The sequence below is a fragment of the Corvus kubaryi genome, unplaced genomic scaffold, assembly GCF_017639235.1.
Source record: "Corvus kubaryi isolate FWS band 111438036 unplaced genomic scaffold, C.kubaryi_AGA036_p1.0 138, whole genome shotgun sequence".
Classification (NCBI taxonomy): Eukaryota; Metazoa; Chordata; class Aves; order Passeriformes; family Corvidae; genus Corvus; species Corvus kubaryi.
In genome coordinates this window covers 9549321-9574332 of record NW_024580672.1, presented here as the reverse complement: position 1 = coordinate 9574332, position 25012 = coordinate 9549321, and the positions used below count along the sequence as shown (strand labels likewise).

The window sequence follows — 25012 nt, the reverse complement described above, 5'->3', positions numbered from 1 at the left end:
CCAATTTAAACTAGGACTTTTCAAGTGATGAGAGATGACAAGTACTTGATAATATGTGCAATATTTTAAAGTCTTAATCAAGGGAACGTCATCACTATTTCACAAGCAGCTGAGCTACAAAACTTGATTTGACTGGTGGATTAAGATTTTAATTCAGTCAGCTTTTAGAATAAAATTGTGTAGAATATTTCAACTGGTTATTTTTGTAACAAACAAAAAAAATTGTACACATGCCTAGGTGGTTTCTTAGCATCTGTAAAATATTAATAAATAAGAGGTTTCTTCCAACCTTCTTAAACTAACAGGACTGTGTAAAGTGATCAGCAGGTTGGTGGAGACGTGTTCTGATAGAAGGTTAACTCAGAATTCACTTCCATTGGGATTGGGTTTGGATTTTACTGTGGATAATGATAGCAAATATTTTTTATTTTCCCATAATTCTGTGACAAAACTCTTAAAAAAACTTAGTAGAATCAATCAAGGTAGATGGTCCCTAAGTTCTTACTAGAACAGGAGTGTGTCCAGATAAACTAGTGATCTGAGATGAGAACAATGACAGTACATGTGATTGAGCTGGAGGTAAAAGTGTTCCCTTTGGCTCTGAATGTTTTCTGGCTGAACTAAAGGACCGACACCACAGATTTTCACATGAACTACAGATACAATGTGCCTATGGATGCATCAGCATGCATGGTATTTGCCCAGAACTGAACTTCAGAGCTGAAATTTTGACTACCATTTCACTGTCATACTGAGCTGAATATCTTGTGTTTTGTGTCTGCACTGGGCGTGTCAGAATCCTGGCGATGTGTGTGAGACTTACAGAGCAGGGTATGGGATTTTGCATGGGAGCTTTGGGGAGTAGCAGCTACTGATAAATTCAGGCACTGGCAGTAGTGGAGTGTGTCTTCTAAAATTATTCTAGGCAGTTTCAGCTTTCCTCCAGTATCAGAGAGGGACAATGTTTCAGTAGTCATCAAGAAGCAATGTCAGCATTTCATTGCAGTCATCTTTATGAAAAGGCGGCATCAGAAAAACACTTGGACTTCTGCAAATTATAGGCAATGTAGAAGCTCACTTTGCCTCGGGAAAATTATATCAAAATAGTTTATTAAAAATTTCTGAATTAATCTTTTTCAGTACATTCCCACTTACGTTACTAGATGAACTTTATCTAACTGATTATTTATCTAACTTAGTTAAGTGTGAATACCACATCAGTGAAATCAGAAATCCTATCATCTTGTATGATTAAATAATTGAAATATTCAGTCATTTTGAATAATTGTATTAGCTAATGGTTGCATCACTCTCTACTTGTAAATGTATATATACAAATTATCTAAGTCTTAAAAAAAATCATAATATCTGTAAGGGTATGTACTACACTCTATTAAAATGCATATGAGTTTTGTTTAGTACCAAGTGAATTTTCTCATTCATGTAAGCCACCTAGTAGCCCATCTCCTTTTAATCAAATTATGCTTCTCCAACTTTAGAAATAACTTTGGTAACACTTTACATCTCACTGTTGGGAAATATTATCTTTGTTCTCATTCATAATATTTTGTTATACATGATAATTACTAAGCTATGCAGAAATACTGTTATGAGGCCTACATTAACATAATTCACCTAGTTCAAAAAATAAATTAAAAGTTATCATGGCAAAAAACCTCATGTATGCCAGTTAACACACGTCAGAATTCACATGATTCCTTTTTCTAAACTGGTAATATTTATGTGTAATTGAATTTGGTGGTCAATGAGCTGTAGAAGGTGTTTGGTTAGTTAGGTATTCTGTATAATTATGATGTCCCTCCTAAGATCCATGGTGATAGCTTTGCAATTATGTAGCTGAAGGTTCCACATAGACAGCTCATGAGATTTTTTTATTCTTTATATTTTAAAATTCTAGCAGTTTAGAAGTCCATTCCATCTTCTGAGTGCATCTGCAACAGCTAAACCCACAGTATCAATGTAATAAACTTGAATATTCTTATCATCTTCCCAGAAAAAATTCATATATTTAATGCCTGAAGATTAATTGAGCTTCTAAATAAAAAGGAAAAATTCTCCTTCATCACAGGCTGTTTTAGAGGAAAATGCAGCATTTCTAGGAGCTAATGCATCTCTGAAGGGCCCAGTGAACCAAACTCCTGACAGGGTGAGTTTTCCTGTAGAGTGCACTGCTAGAAGCCATCCTTTTTAAAAATGAAGCTGCAGTTAGTCTCTGTAGGTCCACAGCTCATTGTGTGAATTTTGGAGTGTGTCTAGAATCCTTCAAGACTTCAGTGATTTTCTCCAAAACCCCAATAAATTCTGGTTGAAAACTCAGAGGCCACCCTTAAGAACTCTTAGATTCCCAGAAGATGAATTTTATGCATTCTCTGGCACAACTTTTTGCATTATGGCAAGTCAGTTATGGACTCTGAATTGAAGCAGTCCTGTAGTGCTGCCTGAAAAAGTTTGTTGCCTGCAGCTCTTAAATGTGTCCAGCATATTTTCAAAAAACTTGTTTCTCAAAAAAATAATAATATTATTTTCACACTCTTTTAATCACACTTAAATCTACCATGACTGTATAGTTATTTTAACTCTTTTTCTTCTTAGTGAGATTTTTATGAGCCCTATTAGCTGTATACTGGGGATGTAAGTAGAAAGTTCAAAAATTCCTTTAATCAGGAAATTCACGAGTTCTTAAAAAGAATTTTAAACACTTCTTGTAAAACAGTGAAATAAATCAAACCTTGTCTAACTGCATTATTTAATTCTATTGTAGAGCTTTCGAATATTGTCTCAAGAGTTGGTAATTTTTTGTGTGTCTGTAATGCCTGAAAAGTATCCCACCCTCTCTGTTAAAAAGGCTAGGAAACTTTTGTGTATTTTAAGTCTGCATTTTTGCTCTTGCCTAATGTCCTATCTGTCCTTGTACTCAGGCTGGCTGTTTGCTTACATGACTTTCATTTTGCGAGACTAACAAAGCTAAGCTCCTTTATTCTCCACTTGTGAAAGAAATTATTCATTCTGAGGGTGACCCTAATAACCATCCTCTATATCCATTCCATTCTGGAATGACTTTTTCTCTGCCTAGTTGATCAAAATTTTGTATTATGTCTCTGATTAGGCCTTTAAAATCAGAATATTTACATGGCAATGAGTCATCTTGTATGTTCTGGATTGCATTTGTCATCTTTTTTTAATTGTTAAATCATAGTGGCTCTGAGTCATCCTCTGATCAACCAGTGCTTTCACATCCTTGTCCTTATCTTTTGCTTTCCAAAGTGGCCTGTTTCACCAGCTTGTCATAGACAATCTCATTATAAATATGTAAAACATGATTTAGAACCTTGTCTTAGATGACATTCCTCTTTGTTTCAAGGTCATCAAATAAAAACTGGAAGTCTTTAAGCTGATTTTCCTACAAACTTTGGGTATGTTCACTCCAGGCTGTCTTCTCCTTTCAAAGTAAATAATTGTATTATCAATTGTAGCTTTTTCCTTATTCACCTGAAACTAATTGCTACTAATTCTTAATGTCTCAAAAGAAATCAGGTGAATTGTATTGCCTGTCTGGAAAAATAGTTATTGAGGAGAATTATCATTTGGGTCAGGCATTATTTACCTTTGGTAAACCTACCTTATCTCTCTTCATGTTCTTTTTCTTTGATTTCTTATTTTTGTCACTTTTTCCTACACAGTAGCACATTAGCAGGCCAGTTGCTGCTTGTAGATTTGCACATATTCTCATTTTCTTAGGAAGTTTGCCAGGTTTTCAAATATGAAATATAAAATCCTGATGTGGGGACTTTGGGTTTATACTTTTATTGGAAGAGGGCTACTGACAATCAGATTTCCAGATTATTTTATATTATCAGCTTTTCTAAAATTTCAGTGTTGTTTGCTAAATCTAACCTTTCCATAGCATGACCCTATAAAGCTTTTTATTATTAATTAGTGATAATTTCAAACATTAAGATTGTTCTGTATCTTTTGATGCAATTTACATATATTTCTTATTGTTTCCACATTTTCACTGTGCATCAAACCAGCTTTTATGCCTGGCTAGAACAAAAATGTCTTGGACTACATAATTAGTTTTCCAGATATTGAGATGGACATGGACTGCAGCATTTCTACATAATGACTTTATCATGTAATAATCCCAGCACACTTAGCAATTTCATCTCAGTAACCAGGTGATTTTATGTGGCATTTCTGCAGTACTGCTGTACTGCTTCATTTCATCCTGGGATTCTATATAAATTCTGCTTTTCACTTGCTAGTCATCCCTGAGCCTTTCCAGACTTGTGTTTAAACAGCACTCTAGAAAGCGCAGTTAAACTGTGACAAATTATGTAGGTAAGTTAGCATGCCTGGGGAACTTCTACTTTCCTTGCTTGATATCATCCCATTAAAAAATAACACAGTCCTGTTTCTTTTACCACCTGCAACTTGCTTGTCTCGTATAAGCATATTCAAACTGTCATTGTTTTCATTCTTTTTACAAGGCTTTTATTTAGTATTTTCCCATCTGGTCTAAATTTTGGGGGCTTCTGATTGATACTTTTCATACCAGAAAAAGAGATCAGAACTCATGTACAGACTACCTAAAGCCTCACAGCACTGGGCCAAGTGCCTGTCCTTACATCACATATCTTGTGCTGAGATAATTCCAAAGGAGTGTTGTTTAAATACCTACCAGGGGAGACAGCTAAAAAAACCAATTTTGCCTCTTTTTTATTATGTTAACACCTAAACCTTTAACATAAACCCCAAACTGAAATCTTCAGTTGCTTCTAAGGATTTGCTGTCTTATTCAAGGGACTAAATAAAATCTATTATATATGTATAAATAATTTATTTGCTTGATTTTATTATGATGACCACACCGTTAACTCAGTCAGTACATATTTAATAATGTAGCTCTTACCTATATAGCTTAGTTTCTATTTTTTTACTGTAACTTTATATAGCTTGTGCCTATTTTGGCAGCACCCTTTGTATCTTTAATAATTTAGTATATGGTGTCTTGCATCTGAATCTCTACATCACCTTATCAGATTCTTTGAAATCTGGAAACAGTGAAGCTGCTTTTCCAGTTCTCCTCCAGGTTTTAGGTGAATTAGTTTACTCTTCTTTTTTTTTTTTTTTTTTTTTTTTTTCCCCTCCAGACTTCCTCTGACCTGTTGTTAAGGTGCTGCTTTTTAAGTTAAGGAAATTGCTGACTGGAAAAACATACCTTATGACTGTTCTGAGGATTCAGAATTGGTTGGTTTTCTATGAAATATATTTTATCTTAAATAGAAATACTGTGCCTGAACTCAAAAATCAATCTAGTACCAAGGCATATGCAAGGGTTACTGAAAACAGTTTGATTTTTGTCATTCCACAGTGGTTACCAAGTATGTTTCTTGATAATGATTGCTTGATAATGAGTACAGTCTCTCAATATTATGCTAAATTTTAGTCAAGTAGAACACTGTAACAGGAAAGCAATGCTTCAATGGGAGCAGGTCTCTTAAAGGACTTATGAAAGTAGAAGAACCAAGGTATCACAAAGTCACCTAAGGCAAGAGGCTGTCTTTCCTAAACACTTAAAAAAACTCCTTGTAAATGCTGGCATTGATTATAAGGAATGGACAACTACCAGAATAAAACTGCCTGGGGAAAAACTTCACTTTAAATCTTTTTTTTTTCCCTTAAAACATTTTAATAAGGGTCACACATGCCTGAGTTGCAAGAATGCCAAGCATCCATAGCTCTGAATATCCTGAGGACCATGTCCTCTTCAGAATGAGATTTTCCATTCAAATTTAAAATTTTTAGGATCCAGTTAGATTTATTGGTTCCATTTTGGTGCCTCAGATACTTTGAAAAATTACACACACACATACAAAATCAGGTCAAAAATGGAAACAAACCCTAAAACTTCAAAACTTATAAAACTGTACTACCCAAATTATGGTTCAGAGTGTTTAAAACAACCGTTCATTTCACATTTTGGAAAGTTGAGCAGGTTCCAAGAAGTCCTAGGATCCAGGAGTCCTAGGAAGCCTCCTAGAAAATCCTCAGAGCTGGTTTAGAGCTGATAAGCCCTCTTTCCCTGACTGCAGGTCACACAGCAGATTTTCAGATATCTGGGCAGATGACATGGAAGATACTTGAGAGGGTTTGAAATCATTTCTATCATATTTATGTGCAAATGGGTGGATGTCTGTGAATAACTTTCATTTTAAATTACTGGCATTTTTCAGCAGAAAAATGCTCCTTAGAAGAATTTGCACTGTGTTCAGGATTTCTTTTTTCTAATCAATGCTAGTACAATCCAGTTAATAGGACTAAAAGTGAAATGGAGTCATGATGGGATTATTGACATTCTGTTTTGAAAACACTCTCAGAATGTCTAAATCCTGACTGGTGAATTGCTGACACAAACTCTAAGCTTTTCCAGGAAAAATATGAGATGCCAGGGCTGGCCTGTCATTGTAAAACTGTGGCTCCTATGGTGGGTCTGTTTCTATTGCTCTTTCTCTCTTCTCAGAGGTGCAGGCAGCTTTTTGCCACTATCATGCTCAGAAATTTTAGTTCCTATGTGATGTGATGCTCAAAAAAAAAAGAAAATTTAAATGAGATGATTTATGTGAATTTTGAAGCATCTGAAGCACAATCATTCACTCAAAACTTGATGTTACTGTCATTGGTTTTAGTAATATCTGTTCCCATATTGTATTTCATCTCTGAACTCTGTAGCATCTTACAGGGCAAAATAAATGCCATCATTTTTATTTTGCTTAAGTGAGAGGGAAACTGAGGCAGGAGTGGGGAACTGACTTATACTTTACCTCACACAAGATTAGCAGAATACAAGACTGAACCTTCCAGCAGGTTCCCTCCATCCTCTGCCACAATGATAGGAACTACTTCAGTGCTCAGATCATCCCTCTTCTGTGAATAATGAATACTACTACTGAAAATTCTTACACATCTTAGATGAAAAAATTGTTCACATATTTATTCATATTTTTAAACAGCATTGTGAATGTGAGGGTCCTCTCACTATGTGCATTTTTCATTAATATCCTACCATAGGATCTTGTTGGCAGGCATGTCGCTGTAGCAGACAGTTTAGATGTTTAATTTTGATGAATTTCTAAGTAAATACTTGATGTGCAGCAAGTAGTTTGAGTTTATGTGTACATTTGTCTAGTTAAGGAATAGCCCTGTCCCTTTGCCCTTTACTCCACCAGCCTACCTGCACTCAAAAATAATTGAAGTAATAGGTAGTATAAGTGTGTAGTATTTAAAATAAAGTTGTCCTCCAGAAAGTGACTGTAGGCAATTATTTATTGAAGTTTATTAAATAGTTTGTGTTATGGGTATTCATTTTGAGCAGACAACAAGGGAAAAATACTGTCCTGAAGTCTGATCAGGAAAATGTTTTCTGTAAATGTGTCTTTTTGTCAAGTAAATAATTTGATGTTGCTGCATGTTTGAGATTTGCTCAGTCAGCCCGAGCAGAGCAACGAGTCCACACTAATTCCATTTGTGGGCTGTGTGCAGCGTTTCTTCCCTGCATTCAACCTTGCCCCTGTGATGTGAAGCTGTAATCTGTGAGTGAGACTTGGGGCACCCTGCTCAGGTTCCTCCCCCCCTTGCTGTATGCGGAAGGGTCTCTGTGGGCAGAGATGGGTGCTGGTGAGGAGGAGAGGGATGGATGCAGCCTGGTCCTGCCCCAGCTCGGTGACTGCCATCAGCCCTGCTCGCCATCTCCCTTCAGGTGGGAGCAGCTTCTGCTCCACATCTCCCCAGTCCCACAGGCAAGCTCTGTCTACACCATTACTTTTTCCTATTAGTATCAGTAAGTCCCAATAGAGAAGAAATTAGAGAACCACAATAAATTAGATGATTTCCCCTCTTAGCAAAAGTGCTATAAACCTGTTGTTGTCTCTGGTTTGTGTAGGGCTGCTTTTGTCAAGTCATAGCACATTGTTGCTTAACCCAGTGCCTTTAGCTGTTGGTTTCATTATCATAAGCTTATTCATATGCTTCTAGCTTTCTCTTTTTATGTATAATGAATAATTAGTGTAATTTAATATGTCATCATTGTTGCTTTTTCCAGCACAGAATAATAATAAAAATCCAGTATAAATGTAAAGTTAATCACACTGTAACCTCTCTTACACTTCTGTACATCTCCAGATAAGTCCTTAACAGTGATCTGGGGTTTGACAAATGTCTCTTCTAAGAAAGTCTGTGCATACTTTTTGATAGTAATTTCAAGGCCAAAATGGTATCATCAGAGGTTCAGCATATGCAGATACTTGGGATATCATAGAGTAAAATATGTCTTTTTCAGAAGCATGAGATAAAGCCAATTATAACAGCTTTAGTGAATTAGGCAGTAGAAACAATCTCAGGATGAGTGCTTGAAGTTTAGCTCAGTTAATTCCAATTAAAGCCTTCATAATAATTTAAAATTCTAATGTAGACATGTTCTCTTGCTATCTGCTCTTTTTTTCCTGAGCACTTTTAATGAGCAGCATCACCTAGGTTGAATATTTACTTAAAAAAGGATGGTTTTGCATTTTTACTGTTAAAATCTGAAAACCTTACTAAAATATACATGGTGTAAGGAAAATGGTGTACAAAAATCTTTATCTTCTTATTTAAGCATCCAAATGACATCACAGACTACTCATGCTTTTCTTCCATATTTATTGCATGGTCACTAGATGCTTCTCATACTCATTTTAGTTTACTGATCTCTGTTACACCTTTTATCTCTCACATGTGTATTTCTCCCAGCACATGGTCATATATTAATGTCATGTTTGTTTATATGGTTGTGAAGATCATTGTTTTACTTCTGAAATAGGTAACGCACATGTGCTATGAGTAAACTGTGATAATCTATGTAAATTATGTGCACAGAGCCATACTCTGTCCTTGGGGGAAATGCAAATTAGAACATTTTGTAGTTTGTTTGTTTTTAAATACATACACTTTTCACATCAAGGCTCAGGACAGACTCCCTGTTTATTTTCCCATTGCTCATCATTTGTTATTCCTTGTAAATATCTCAGTCTTTAATGATTAGTTTACTACTTTGGCAGGAAAAAAATGCTTGATAAGTGAAGTCCTCAGAATACAATGTTTGGTGTATTTTATAGCTCTGCTGTAAGGGAATTATCTGCTTGTAAAAGGGTGTATAACACACGGCTCAAAGCCATTATAGTGATCTGACAGCCTTCATTCATTTTCTCCCAGTGTTGGCTTGTTTTCTTCTTTTACATTAGGGTTTGTAATATTTTTTATCCTGCATGACTAAAACATAGTTAACTGAGTTTCCTTATATGAAGCAAGAAAAACATTGATAAAACCGTGTTGTTTACTGCACTTGCAGTCCTCTGCAGATGTAATTTGTTTTAATAATAAAATTATTTTTATACTTAAGTACCCTTTCGGAGAAATGTTTTAATGTAAGTTGTCTGATTCTATTTTAAGTGAAGGAGAAAACCTGGTAGAGGTTGTCTCTTTAAATCAGATCTGCAGTGTTGATGGACCCTCTAGCAGGCACGGTAAGAACCATTCTCACCTCTGCAGCAGGGAGCTTGACCATATAGACTCTCACATTCAATCAAAACGCTTTCCCTTTTAATATGCACTGTACCAATCCTATTCCCATGGTTACAGCCCGTGCTTCTTTGGTTGCTTCCAGTCTGTTGGAAAAGGAAGGCAGCATACATTTCTTGTACAGGAGTTTAAAACATCATGAAAGCAACCCTGTTGTGATTTGCATTTTAAATGTTTCTTTTTTTTTCTCATTGTACAGAATGCTGTAGCAGTAGCTTCAGTTCATTTGCCACAGTCTGTCTTCTCTCAGTCTTCAGCCTGGCAATCTGTTGATAACTCCACTTGCAAGCTACAGTTTATTGTCTTTCGGAATGGAAAACTCTTTCCTAGCACAGGAAACTCATCAAATCTCGCAGATGATGGGAAACGTAGGACGGTTGCCACACCAGCTGTTTTTGCTAAAATAGGTGAGAAGCTGATATGCATTATTTTCTTTAATCTAAAAGCTACGGTGTACTTGATTGTGTAGAGAATAGAGGAGTAGAGTATGCACTGTGCTGAGAGGCTGGAAACAGTATCTGTCTTTAGTACAATGTTTGCAATTGTTCCTATCTGCACGATTTTATTCGGATTGTCCTGCAAATAAAGAAATGCCCTTGCACTATGATTAGAAGGCAAATTCTGGGCTACTGTTTGTAGACTGCATTGTTACAGATGCTTGCTTCTTACAGCTATCAGAAGGAGCTTTGTTTTACTCTTTACAATTGCAGAGTTAATGTCCTAGACACTGATAAAAATCAGGCTTTTGGAGTGGGAGTAGTGCCCTGTTGCATGTGTCAATACTCAGCAGTATACTTTCTGATACGATGGATGTAAAACAGATGTTGTTAAAGACTTTTGTCTAAATAAGATACATTGTATGTGCTAGTGAGTCATTATTTTGATTAATTACTCACCCATGCAATTTTACTAATTTTGTCCGGTACTGGATAGTGCTCTCATTTCTATTAGCATGTTTAAATGTTTGAATGTGACTTGCAAAGTGCAAAATTGTCTCAGCTATCAATCTTGCCATGAAACTGAGCCATTTCTGCAGTTGCATGGGCAATAGTGTAACACTGGTTGTAACTGGAGAATCTGAAACAATAAAAAAGATCTCTTTTGTGAGGGATGATTAGATCATTTTGACACATTATGTGATTGAAATATTCAGATTTATTTATACCATTGCACACTTCTCTGATGTGAGCACTACCTTTGATTTTGACCGTTAAGATTTTATGTCCTCTGGTTTTTTTCCCCATAGTTTAGTGTATCTGATCTCTTTACAGAGCACTCATCACTCCGTCTCTCTGATTCAGTTTGTTCCTTTTGCAGATGGGTGCAGTTTTGGAAACCTCACCAGCCCTCTTACTATAGGATTGAGGCACTTTGCACGGGGTATAGACCCCATTGCAGCCTTCTGGGATTTTGACCTTCTAGATGGACATGGAGGCTGGTGGGGAGAAGGGTGCCACATAATTAGTTCTGCAGGCAATATTACCACCATTCAGAGTACACACTTCAGTAACTTCGCAGTGCTAATGGTAAGTATATGACTTAGCAAATATACCTGTATTTTTCTTTCTCTCTCTTTTGCCATACATTTATGTTCTTTTTACGTGCATCTGTTTCATTCTTACTTGTCAGTAGCTGACCTTCTGGGTTTTTATAATGTTCAGTGTAAAACAGTCTAAAAGAAAGTAAGTTGTTTAACTGCTAGTGAGTGAATAAACCTGTGGGTCAGTTTTAATATCCTGAGACAGACCTAATCAGAAATGACATTAAATTCAGTCTTATAAATGAAAGTTCCATCATGAATGATTAGTACGTAATGGTTATAAATTATAGGACAGGGTTTAAAAATGTATACTCCTGTGTGCTTTTACATCAGCACATCTCAGAGGCTGGTCTGCTTTTGTTCCTGCCCTGCACTGTGTTGATCATACTAATTAGTTGCAGGCATACCGCAATGTTGAATCATTTAATAAATGGAGAGGAGTAACGTCTTCTGCTCTTTTAAGTAAGGACAGACCTGTCCTTGTTGATTCTGTAGGAGTTTTGTTTGTACACCAGTGCCGATAGCCTACTTACAAAATTGCTGTTCATGAAGAAAAATATTCCTGTGCAGTGCGAACACATCAGCTGCTTTGCTCTGTTCTCAGTCACACTTACAGTTCCCATTGCAGTTATTTAACTAACGTGCTTAACAGAAAGTTACCTTCATGAAAGCAAAAATATTATGCATACAATAATGAACTGTTATGATTCAGGGACTAAAGGAAAGCGAACAAAAAACTGAAAGGTTTATAAGCTTTATAGGTGACAAAGTGTTTTCACCCTTAAAAATATTTATTATAAACCAGTTGTAAAAATATTAGACATGTGTGTACTATTAATACTAGATTGCTCTTGAATGCTGATGTATGATTGCTCTGTAGATGCTGCTTGTGTACATTACAGAAATGTTTATAGTTGAGTAAATAATGTATTGTGTGTATGTGTAAGGGACAGCAAACACAGGCGACAGGAATTGCAAGGACGTGTGCAGAGAATACCAATCTGCTGCTGTCAGATGGAGCCCAGATGGCAGCCAATCATAGCACAAAGCTGTGGTACCCACGAGTTAAATGCAGATATTATCATCCACTTCCTAAGAACTGATTTCACTGAGACTTAGTTGAACATTTTTTCACCCATTACAGAATTGTTCAGAATTTAAGAGCTGTTCCTCAGATTTGATGACATCAAATACACCTCATTTTCTACAGCTGCTGTGAGTTCCCTTTTTCTCCCAGCCACTTGTTTCCCAGAATGCAAATCATAATTTTGCTTTGAGGATGTTTCTAAATTCTTTAAAGAAAGCGCCTGTTGACTTTGCAGGTGCCACACCCAAAATGGCTTCCTCCTCCTTCAACTGCTTGAGTTCAGCCTGTTCTTCTTAAACTTTGAGTAGTTACTAAATGTTTAATCAACTGTTTTCAAACAACCAATTCCATAGTTTCTTTTTGTTTGAAAAGTTGAATACTGACACAAAAGGCTGCAGTTAATTTTTGGTTTGTAAAGCACATTTATCTCTGATAAGTTGTAGGAGATGGGTTTTTCTACAACCATAAGGCAGCTGAGGCACTTTTTACTGGAGCTTTTGTATCTGGTATGTAATTCTGCTTTAGGCCTTGTGTTTCTTGGTTATGAGAATTCAACTTTGCTTTATTTCATGTGTGCATCTTTCAATTTTATCTGTGCAAGACAAGAATGTAGAATCTTAGACTCACCCTTGCTTTGCAATTGCTGTGGTAGCAAACAATGGGATATGTTTCTTAGCTCATGTTTCACACTAACTTTTAAGAAAAAAAGATGACAGGTAATTTTAAAATATCCTTATATAAGTATGCACACACACAAACACGTTTTCCAACCATTGTCTTTCTAAACAGTTAATGGAAAATTTTTGTACCTTCACTATGTGCAAACATTTTAATTCAAGTATTATTTTTTAATCACTGTTTTATAGTATGAAGTCAAGGATTGTTTTATTTGATAGAAAGTATGCTTTTCTGGGCAGTTCAATTCTCATACCAGAAATGAAAAATACTTCATTGTTCTGCAGAATTATTAATATACAAAATAAACAGTATAAAGTGCTTATGTGTATCTTAATAATTCATATCTAAATGTCTAATATATTTTAAAATACTAACAAACTGTCAGCAAATTCAAAATAGCTGGCATATGGTGTGTAGCCAATGAAATTACCTAGAATATCATGATACATGTCATTAATCTGTAATTCTCTAATCTGTTAAACAACAAAATTTCATAATTTAGTATTATGGTTTGGGGTAATTGCAGAAAACTGAGGTAGCATCTGTAAACTAAAAAGCAGCACCAAAGCTTTACATTATCATCAGAATTGTGTACATCCTGCTGTGAATAAGTTGAAACAGAAGCCTCAGTCAATCCAACTGCCCCTTTTATAGTTAGTTCAGCACATATTCAGATTTGTCACCTTTTTAAATAGTAAGACAAAGTTTCCTAAGATGCTTTCATAAAAATTGTTTATGCCTATGTGCTGTCAAAGGGTTAAAATAAAGGTTTTCTTGAGTCCTTTTTTTAGAAAGGCAGCAATCAAGGATATATCAGCTACGATTGATAATTAATAAGCATGAGCATACTTCAAGTGAGAGGAGTCATGTAGAGCCATTTGATTTCTCTCTGTGACAGTTGTTCAAGTGATGTCAGTAAGAGAGAAAGTATAGTTTGGAGGTTGGATGGGAAAAGAGGTACAAACTCCTTCCCTCACGTGGTCTCACACTTTCACTTTTCTCTGGGTTGGGCTGGCCAACAGAAGTAAAATAATAGAGTCAGACATAATAGAGCATTATCTTTTTCTGATCAGCTTTTGAGTAGTATGTCCTAGAGGTGGGAGTGAAATACTGTGAACGAACTCCCACATTATATTCCTGCCTTTTACTTCATGTACTGTGTGTTTGGACCAGTCCTCTATTTTGTCTTTTCTTCTATTATCTATAGGAGGAAGAGAGTTGGTTACACTCTGGAGGTTACACTTTGGAGGTGTCCAAAGCCCTCTAGAGTCCTGAACTCTGCAATATGATTTTCTATTTTAGAATAAAATCATGAATTTATATACTTTGAAGCTTTGTTATCTCTAATGATAAGCATTTGTTTCTTACATACTATGTATTTATGCTCTTATGTGAACAGAGCTGTGTATCAGTATTTTAATTTTTCAGGGCAACACGTGTGTATGTCATGACCAATCCAGAAACCTCTATATCTGAGTAGTAACTCTTCAGCAGATGACAAAAATATCCAATAGCAACAATTAATTTCAAAATTTGCTAAACGTGTTTTGGCATACATTGTCCTCTGTTCTTCCTTTCATTTTTCGTAGAACACAATAAAAATTCACTAGTGATGGATATTACTGTAATCGTATACAGCATTTCCTTTCCCCCCTTAGACTGCTTTGTCAATAGTAATTTCCTCAAATCTGCCAAATAAACACAAATAAAATTCTTAAAACTAAGTATGATACTTCTCAATTAACGTAAAATGGATTAATAAATATTCTTAGCACTTTTAATTGTAATCCTAAAAGTAGGTTAAATCAAAATAAAATCATAAGCAGCTCCTTTCCTGTTTTGTCACAATTTGTCGTATTATTCCATCCAACATAGGTGTGCGTTTTGTTGGATTTTTGGGTTTGATTTATGTACCTAAGGAGTAATTATTTGCAAAAGTAGCATAAATTCAGTGGATGCTTATATGAGATAATCAGGGCTGAGGAGACTGAGCTGACAAAACCAGAGCATATTTGAAACTGTTCTGGAAGCAACCTTGGAAAATCATGTGAAGGAGAAATTGAGGAGAGGCAGGATACTAGGAATACAGTAAGAGGGGATTTTTCTCTTGTTTTACAAGCATTCCCCCAATCTTTGAAGTCTTTCCAATTTGGTACAAAAAAAGCTACTTTTTCAACATTTGCATTGTTACTGGAGACAATTGCAGAATTTCTTAAGCCTGTTCATGAAGTTCAGTTCTGAAAAGTCTTCTGAACTTCCATCTTTCACGTCTTCTCCAAATTAAACAGCCTGTCTAAGCCTTTTGAGAAATTAATTCATGAGTCGGGGAAGTATTACAGAGATGTCATTTAGAAGGTTGACATAATTACAGTATTTGACATTTTCCCCGTGGAGAACACAGGGTTTCTCGTAACAGGCTGTGGAAACATTGTTCTGTACTTTGAAAAATCAGACTGCTTATAACGAGAGGTTCAAGAACAAATATTTCAAGTCCTTTTTCATGTTTAAACACCAAGTTCAAACACCTACAGGATAAACCTTAGCAGAGTTTACACATCACAGATTGTGAAAGTGATCCAGAAAATTTACCTGCCATATGCAAAATTAACATTTGGTGTAGCGGGGACTACAAAATTCCCTGGAATTAGGTTCCTCTGCGCATGTATAGATGTTTCCCATGTGAAGAGCCTGCAAGGAGACACATGCTCTTCACTGAAGTCCTCAGCTGGCATGTACTGCTCACTGCTCATGTAAGGCTCATTCTCTTAAGAGCATGCTTGGCTCATATGGACAGTATTGAGTCCAGGCCCCTAGAAAAGGCTGCTTTTTTAAGAATGTTCCTGACTGTAAACCTTTTGCACAAAGCCTTGGAATTAGAGTACTCTTAAGAGCAAGGTCTGCTTTTTATTTCTTTTTCCATGGATTGCACCTACATTTTATTAAATTGCATTTAATAATATGTATTATTTGCTCTGTAAAATGCATAAACTGGCTTGGTACTGGGCTCAAAAATCCAGGCTCGTCTTCTCCAAAGTGCAATGACTTTATCAAAAATCAGGTCTTTGGCTCGAGCTCTTTCTTTGTGTTTGTTTTTCCTTTCTATTGACTTAATGGATCTTGCATTCATCATGGTGCAACTTCAGCCAGCAGGTAAATGGATTCAGATTATAAAGCTCAGTAAAATGGGACAACTCTTGGGAGATAGATGTAAATTAAAGACCTGGAATCCAGGCCTTGGGAAATTTTATTGTCTTTGTGGCTTCTGCTTGGTGGCTCCTTTTAATTCAGCAATGTCTTTCTTGTACTGAAGTGCCCCAAACTGGAAAGAATAGTTGAGATTTGGGCTCACAAGTGGTGAATAGAAGGGAATAATCACTTCCCTCACTCTGCCGTGTGCAGTCTTGATAATATGACCCAATAGGGAATTCACCTCATATGCCACAAGTGCTCCCCACTATCTTGGTTTGTTTGACACCATCTTAAAAGGGTGAACAAATGACAATTTCTCGTTAGACAACATTCAGTGGGCCTTGTAGTTGTAGATAGCAGTTTGTAATGGTCAAAGTCTTGTAAGTATTCATTTTCCTGGGATAATTCCTGTGATTTTTCAGTATCATCAAGATTTGGATCCCCTCTAGGAAATAAAATTAAACCTAACTTTTTAAAATTTAATATAAAATTATGCTGCTTTGCATACAGCATTAAAAAAAATGTTTCTTTTCTGCATGTTGTCTTCCCCAGAAGATTACTCAAGGGAAGTTGATAGATCAATAAGGTTTAATTATCATCAGAGAGCAAACAAGATACATCTGTTATATATCTGTAATGAAATCAGTTTTCAATATACAAAACTCTTAAAAAGGCTATTCTACTTTGGCATTAATGCATTATCGTACTCAAAATTTTACCATTTATTTTCTGTAAAGATTAGATAAAAGATAATAAAAACTCAGTATTATAAAATGGAATTAGCTTTAAGATGCTGATTGTTATTCGTTCTTCTGCAGGCAAAATGATTGTATTCCCGTAGGACACATGGCATTTGCTTTTATACTGATGATCAAACATAGGGAGAGGTTGAACCTTGCATTTGCACTATTAAAAACTAGTTCTTTAGTACACAGTGATGGTACTCAAAATTGCTTTCATTTTTTGCTACATAAATGTGTAGCTTCACTGTGCTTCCTTTTTCACAACTTTAACTTTTCTGAGTGTTTTTTTCAGAAATCTCCAATTAACTTATTTCTTTAAATAACTGTACTGTTACTACTGTATAGTTACAGTAACACATTTCAGAATGCACAGAAATGAAGTGTGTACCTAAAATTATGCCAGAGTGTACTATTGGTATATGAAGATATAATTATATCAGTAAGAGCTAGAAGCAAATGTTCTATTATCTTCAGCAGAGAATTTCTGTTTAAATTGTCCAGTGTTTGCATTACTACTTTAATAATATGAGCTATTGAACATTTCTGGTAAATACTCATTCATCTACCTTGAGACACTTACTCTATAAAAGAATTAATGAGGAGATGATGCAACTAAAAATATGGGAGAAAAAGATGATCAGAAAAAGGGTGTTTGAGTGGACATTCAGAGACAGTTCTGAGCCAATAGACTTTTAAAGAATTGCTTGAAAGTTGCGAATTCATTATATCCTGAGTGTTTATTCTTGCACACTGAAAAAAAGCAAAAATGAGAAGGCCTTAAGAGCATAGGTCTGTCACTGTAAAACTAGCACATCAAAAGACAGTTTTTTTCTTCCTCTATTTCATTTGTGATTGAGGAAAGAGAAGCAAGAACTTGACACCTACAGATGAGAGAGCATAAGCTGAGTTCCTCCCTGAGAAGTGACTCCACCTCTCACTCTGACTCTTGGTGAACTGGGCAGGACTGAGAGAGAACTTGTGTGAGGGACAGGGGTGACAGAGCAGGTTTAATGAGGTACATGTGCAAGCTGAGGAAGTACCTGAAGAGAAATGGGATGTGATAATATATAGTTGGCATTCTTTGTTCATAAGTTATTTTTTCATTTTGATGGTCATTTTTATATATGTCGTGAGCTGCTCTGTTTAGTACTGACATTCATACACATCTGGAGAAACTGGTACAATCAATCTTAGAAACTTTAAAGCTGGTAATGAAGGAAAATAACTATTAGGGAATCTGTTACTTGTAAGAAGCATTTTAGAAGGTAAACTAAATTCTCCCCATTTAGTAATTGCATATACTCATGAACATTAGCTGCTTGTACGTGGACAAGTTCATATACATAAATAATGGTGCTAGAAATCAGCTCTCTGCATGCAAATGCAATTAAACAGAGGTATTAGCATTACAGTCTCAGGTTTCTAAGGGAAGATTCCACTTCTGGAAAATAATGTATTGAACCTTCTTCTAAGGGAGCCTAAAACTGACAAATAAGAAAAAAATCTTTTAAATGTATGCCAATATTTTAAATGTTAGAGTTTGCTGGATTGACATATTCAGTACTGTTTCAGATTTTAGCCTTTTCTATGCTCAGGTGTATATTTATTTTTATGAATATACTATACTATAGAGTTAGTGCCACTGCACATGGGAACTGGCATGTAGATGACACTTTGTTTGCACTCAGGTGATAGTTTTGTGTATAATTTTTAGTGCCTATGTGCAGAAATGTAGTGCCACAAACAAATGTGGCTTAATGCATTACAGGGAATGTCTGATGTTTGCTTTAATTCAGATATTCTGAAGACATTCTATTTTATGTGAGGGGCTACTTTTGCTTTCCATCCATCACACCTCCAGATTTAGCTTGTCTAAATGTGTAATTTAGAGGAATTTGATAAGGTTGATTTTACAAAGATATTGATAATTTTTCGTTATGGTTTTCATGAAGAATTGTGTCACTAGGCACTAACATGTCCAAAAGGAATGCACGGATCTTTATACTGCTGTTAATATAGATGTGCAAGTCACTTTTGAATTACTATAGGGAGTAGAGTATTTGCAACTAAGTGTGAAGGTCACTGGGTTACAGGAGTTGTATCAACTGGAAATTATATTTGAGTCAGTTGATAATTTGGGTGTATTCTCATGACTTTTTTTTTCTTTGAGTGGTTCTGCAGCCATATGTATGCCGTTTAGAAACCTTTATGGTGATTTGATATTTTGTGCTTAATATCTTAGTAAAATACACTCAGAAAGTTCATGTTATCAGAAGTACCAGATATTTCTAATGCCGGGAAAATGTAATATTCTTTGTATTTTTTCAGACCTTTTTTTTTTAATTAGGATATGTCTGCTTGTACAAAAAGGTTAATTTCTGTCTAGCAAACTGTATGCAGATGAGGAAGGAGCAGTTTGTTATTGTAAATTCATGAACTGTGTCTACATTAAAAGTTCATCTTTTTTTTTTTTCCTGCCCTTGAAAGGGAACAGCTAGAAATGACAGGACATATTGGAATGAAGTCTCAGTTTCACAGATGCCTAACAATGTTAAATCATTTTGCTCTTTCCGTAGGATTTTAAGACAGTGCTGTCTTTCCCCCAGTACCCAGGGGAATTTCTGCACCCTGTGGTTTATGCATGTACTGCAGTTATGTTGTTGTGCCTGTTTGCTTCCATTATCACCTACATTGTCCATCACAGGTAAGAACTCCATTTTAAGTACGCACTAAATGGTCAGCATGATGCTGAGGCACTTCAATTTTTACAACCCTTACTGTAAAGATAAGTTAAAATTATCTGAATTACTGTTGGATAGTAATGGCAGCAATGTGGTTTACACCAGAGAAATCAAAACAAAGTTTATGTTGACCTTTCATAAGCTGTTCCCAAGCTTTCCTGACATGCATGTTTAAATTTTCTTCACACTTTTCCTAAGATTTCTGCCTCAAAAATTCGGTATAAAACCATGAACACTATCAAATTGCTTTCTGGCAACTTCCAGATGAGCAGCACTTTGGTCAGCTACACTTGCCATATTGGCTTTTAAGACCAAGTTTGGTTGGAAGACTGGTAACTATCACTGGATGAAAGAAACTGTCTTCTAAATTTTGGGTTTAGAAAACTTGTGTTTTCTTTTATATGAAAAATTTATATAAATGCCATCTTAACTACATACTGCTGGTTAAAGACCATTAGCAATTTAAAAGAGTAGGAATGTATTGTACTGTAGAAGCTGCTAAATATTAATATAAGTGAAGTTAATGCAATGTCTTCTGGTCTTCAGCTTCCATTTAATCCTTTAGCAATGTCTTGTTAAAGTTCTGCATATGTGAAGCTATGCAATAAGCTTTTGCTTTTAGTGCTCTACTTTAATTGCTTGATTTGGTGGAGGAAACTTTAAGTCAGTGGACTTTTATGATTTTTACCATTTATTTTACCTTTTTATAATTTATTTCAATGCTATATAGGTCAGACTCTGTCCTATGGGTAGATTGTTACACAGGTATTCAGCAATCAGAGAATTTTATTCTATCAAATTGAGTATTTTTTCCAAATAGTAATTTTCATAATAAATATGTTGGGGTTTTAATTTTAAAATGTGATTTTTTTCAACAGCACGATCCGAATAAGCAGAAAAGGATGGCACATGCTTCTCAACTTTTGTTTCCATACTGCTCTCACATTTGCTGTTTTTGCTGGGGGAATCAATCGCATTAAATATCCAATTATATGTCAAGCTGTAAGTATCTGTCTTAACAATTCTTACTGATAGAATTGAAACTTGGAAATGAGTTTTTAATGTAATATTGGCAGTTCTCCTTCTTTTCTTATTTTGTTCCTGGATCTTAAGTTTTTCAAAATATAAGCATGTCTTTTAAAGGCCAGAACTGGGAGTGTTCAGTGTTTGGTTGTCACATGAGTTTCTCTAAGAGGGTGATCAATGTATTAAGTTCTCTGAGGCTAAGAATGCCCCTTTTTTTTTGTTTTGTTTTTGTTTTTGTTGGGTTTTTTTTAAGAAAAGCCCTGAAAATCTTAGTATTTCTCTACTGTTCAGGATAGTTGAAAACTGAATACAAAATACTTCTGTCCATCCTGTGCTTTGGATTGAATGTGTGGGACTAAAGTTACTGCTTCACTTGTGTAATACATACACTGTTTGCCTGAGGGTGGCTCTGGCTTCTCTGGATGATCCCTAAGGAGACAAAGCCGACCAGCTTACTTGTAAATTATGGACCCTTGTTTGCACTGCTGGACTGTTTCACCTCTCTTGCCTCAGCATTTTTGGGGCAGTAGTGTTGTGAGATGCACAGATAGGGCTGGATCCAGCTGCTCTGAATATAAAGGCTGAGTCTGTACAATGTGTAAGGAGAGTCGTTTCAGTCATCTTCTGTAATGCCTGATGAGGGCTTGTTGCAATTTGTTTGCTGTAAATATTTCTTCCTCTCAGATTTTGTGGAAGTGCACCAGGGTTCATGAATGTTGTTGGTATTTACCTGTAGTAAAGCATTTCGTTTAGCCAGTGTTCTCCCAGATATTTTGCATGTCACTAATCAGTTCTTCTGATTGGCTTGGATGGGTGTAAATAGCAAGAGTCAGGAGCCCACAGAAGCGTCAGTGCAAAATTTGCAGAATTAGTGTAAGAGTTATCACTCTAGTATTCAGTGAGGTGCTTTGGAAGCCTTTTGTGTATCCTTGTGCATGACCATCAGTAAACAGCACATGTGGGTCTGTAAGCACTGTGATGTTCTACATGTGAAGTCTACTCATGTGCATTACATGGTACTCATTTAAATAACACAGTCGTCCACTAGATTATTTTGAGAGAAAGATCTCACAATATCTAGTGTATTGTGTCATAATTACTTTGTAAGTTCTAGCAAATTGAAATATCACTTACCATTGTCTTTGCAGTTTGCAAGTGATAGTAGCAGATTAGTTTGTAGGGCAGCCATGGCCATGTAATTACATGGTCACAAATGACCATCTGTTGTTCCAGTCGTTGTCTGGTTATTTACTTTGCAGCTTGCATGGTAACAACGTGCTATTAACAGCTATAATGAAAAATTGATTGAGATAAATGTGTTATTAATAGCCTTTTATAAGTAATACATAAACTACAGGGGTATGTTAATAAAATGCATTATCAGTGGCATCTGTCTCTGATAATGAGAGAAACATGCACACTTAGAGAAACTGAATTGAACCATTCATATATGTCTGCTAACCGGTTTCATGAAGTTATTTATTTACCTGACAATATGCTACATCAACAGACAATATCATCAGTAGTTACAGTATAGGAAAGATATAGGTCACACAAGGGAGACTGTCCTCTATTTCCTGCTAGAAATTGTCTGATGTAATTAGACAGGGCTAATGGATTAAATAGTCCAAACAATCTAAGACAAGGTTCCAATAGCTGGTAATAGAGGCTGAAAAACTGTTCACTTTGAGAACATTGTACCCAGCCACAGATCCTTTCTTGCTTTCTGACAGCAAGGTTTTCAAAATTCTGAGTGCCAGTGCCTGTGTCCTGTGATAAACCTGAGACAATTGCTCTATGATTTAATATCCAAGGTGCCAAAACCGTGATATTTGGCTTAAAATATATTTGTGGAAATGTTGCTGCTTCAAGCAGCACCAAAATATTAGTTATACCACAGGTGTAACACCATCAGATGCCATTCCACAGGAATCCTTCAATCTGCTAAAATTCAAAGCACAGCTACAACCTGCAGCAATGCAATTTTCACTTTTTATTTCCCAAGTGCATAGGGAAAGATTCCAAGTGCAAGTATTTTTTGTCCTAATCACTGAAATGTGGTATCAAAGCCAGTCAACCACCACCATTCCTATTGTAATTATCCTTAAAACTTCCACAAAAATTTTACTACAGCATACTTATTGATGTGAAATAATAGACTGAGTTAACTTTTGTTCTTCAAATTTAACCAAAAAGGGTGGTTCTAAATTAGCTTCACTGGGATCACCTTCTGTCTCTAAATGAGTAGTTTCAGGTTAGTTTTAAACATCAGGAATTAATGCTATGGAAATGGATCCATTTTCTGTGATATCTGGAAGAACCTTCAAATCCCCTTGAAGGTGAAATAATCACACAGGAAAAGTCTTTTCAGGAATGGTCAGACATTTATTTTTATATGGAATCTAAAAATCTAAAATCCCCTTTTAAACCTATGTATCTATTTCAGAGAGGATTTTGTATAGACCTTTTACTTGCATATGTGCTCTGCAGTCTTTATGATTTACAAGAAAACTGATGTAAGAGTGCTAGTCTAGAAGAGTTGATTGCATTTTCACACATTTCTTGTGTGAATGAATCTACAGACTCTTTAGATTGCCCTTGAATCCCATTCTGGGTGTCACTGAATGTTGGCTGCTGTTGAATCCAGACTCTTGAGTTTACTGGTAAAATCTTTCATGCAAGTCAAAGGTTGTCTTAGGAGCAGCAGATGGGGCTAAATCAGAGGCAGTACACACACTACTGGAAAGGTGCTTGAGCCAGCCAGCGAGCCCTTCCATCTCCCAGAGTTAGGGCTTCAGATTAGTTTGCTTCAAAAGGCAGAAGGAAGCTCACTCCTTTCATGTAAAGAATGAGAGAGAAGGAGACACAATTGTAGCTGGATCACTCCCCATGTGTGGGAGGCATCAATTCTGTACTCTCAAAGATTTCTGTTTCATGGCTCCTACTTTCCAGGAAAGCAGGATAGCCATGAAATTACGGATGCTAGGGGATGAAATCATCAGTTAAATGCATTGAAGCATGAACAATGGACTTCTGGGCACATGATTCAGGAGGCAGAAAAGTTATGGAGAGAGACAGAATCTTATTTTTTTAATTGCAGTGGCATGATCACTTCAATCACATCTCCAAGAACCTCCTATGTGGTTTATAAAATAAAAGTTTCCATGTAAACTTTGGCAAGGCTCAGATCTTCCTTCTCCCTGATGAAGGTCATACGTGAAGCTGCTTGTGGATTCCCTTCTGTAGGGCAGTAAATCTTCAACAAGGCAAAGCCTGTTCCATACTAGCCAGTAGCCTACAAGTTGAACTCAGAAAGTTCAACTTCTTGCTCTGAATTTTCTACCTGAGAAGGGAGCATGGGGTTTTGCGAATGTTAAATGTTTAAAGACCATGAAATATTCACATCTTGTGGTGTTACAGACTGCAGAGAAATTCCTGAATCCCTTCATCTCACAGAAAATAATCATTTTCAATAGCAGGGTTAATAGTTTAACCAGAATGTCAATGCCTATCTGTGTCCTTCTTTAAATAGAACTGGATTAAGGAGTACAATCTTATCTGAAATATGATTACAATTAGAAAAAAAAAAGAAATTAAAAATTTGGGGAAAACAAAGAAATTTGTGTGCAAGTTAAAGCTGATCAAGAGACCTTTTTGTGCCAAAATGCTTTGCATAAATGTGTATTCTGGTCATTACCCTGGTAACTGCGTCATGTGGAACTTAAGTTATCTCTAGGGTACTGAAATTTATTGGAGGAGCACAAATAGACAGCATCTTCTTACTGAAGAAAAGTATAATCTTCTATTCAAAAGGCTGGTGCTTATTCCCAAAGATTAGAGTTCTAAGAACACAGGACATGGAAAAAATGAATCCAAGAAAACAAGAAAATTTTTACCATATAACTTTGGTTATTAAAGAGCATTAGGTACAGTGCTGTTTTCAGTGCATATATCCTGGCAGTTTTTTCTGTACCATTTGGCCTATCAGTGGAAAACCTTAAAAATAGGGTCACTACTTCAATGTTTCCAATCATTATCCTTTATTCTGTGTGGAAAACTCAACCCTTTCCATACAATTTTATGTGAAATGCAGAAGTTCTGCTAACAGTGAAAATAGATTGAAGTTATCACTTTGATATTTAATTTGTGTGTATTTCTTGGCCTCTGAAGCTTTACAGAGGCAGAAATGCAGTAACAAGATACACACAGGTAAATTTGTACCCTGGACCTCTCATGCATAACCTCAAGTTCACATTTGCTAAGAGAGTCAGGAAAGAGTTTACTGAACAAAGCCACATTGGTCTTTCTGGTGTGTCTCATCCTTCCCTCTCGTGTTGTGAGCTGCTATCTCATGTATTTCTACCACAGGGCT

At 35.9% G+C, this 25012-nt stretch overlaps 1 protein-coding gene across 1 annotated transcript in view; it reads left to right on the top strand.

The window, feature by feature from the left end:
• Positions 1 to 25012, top strand: part of LOC121660085 (adhesion G protein-coupled receptor A3-like) — a 263515-nt gene that overhangs the window by 203379 nt on the left and 35124 nt on the right. The window contains exons 13-16 of the mRNA XM_042019066.1: positions 9836 to 10043; positions 10954 to 11162; positions 19450 to 19577; positions 20493 to 20616. Coding sequence (XP_041875000.1) covers positions 9836 to 10043; positions 10954 to 11162; positions 19450 to 19577; positions 20493 to 20616 — 669 coding nt within the window. The remainder of the gene's footprint in view (positions 1 to 9835; positions 10044 to 10953; positions 11163 to 19449; positions 19578 to 20492; positions 20617 to 25012) is intronic.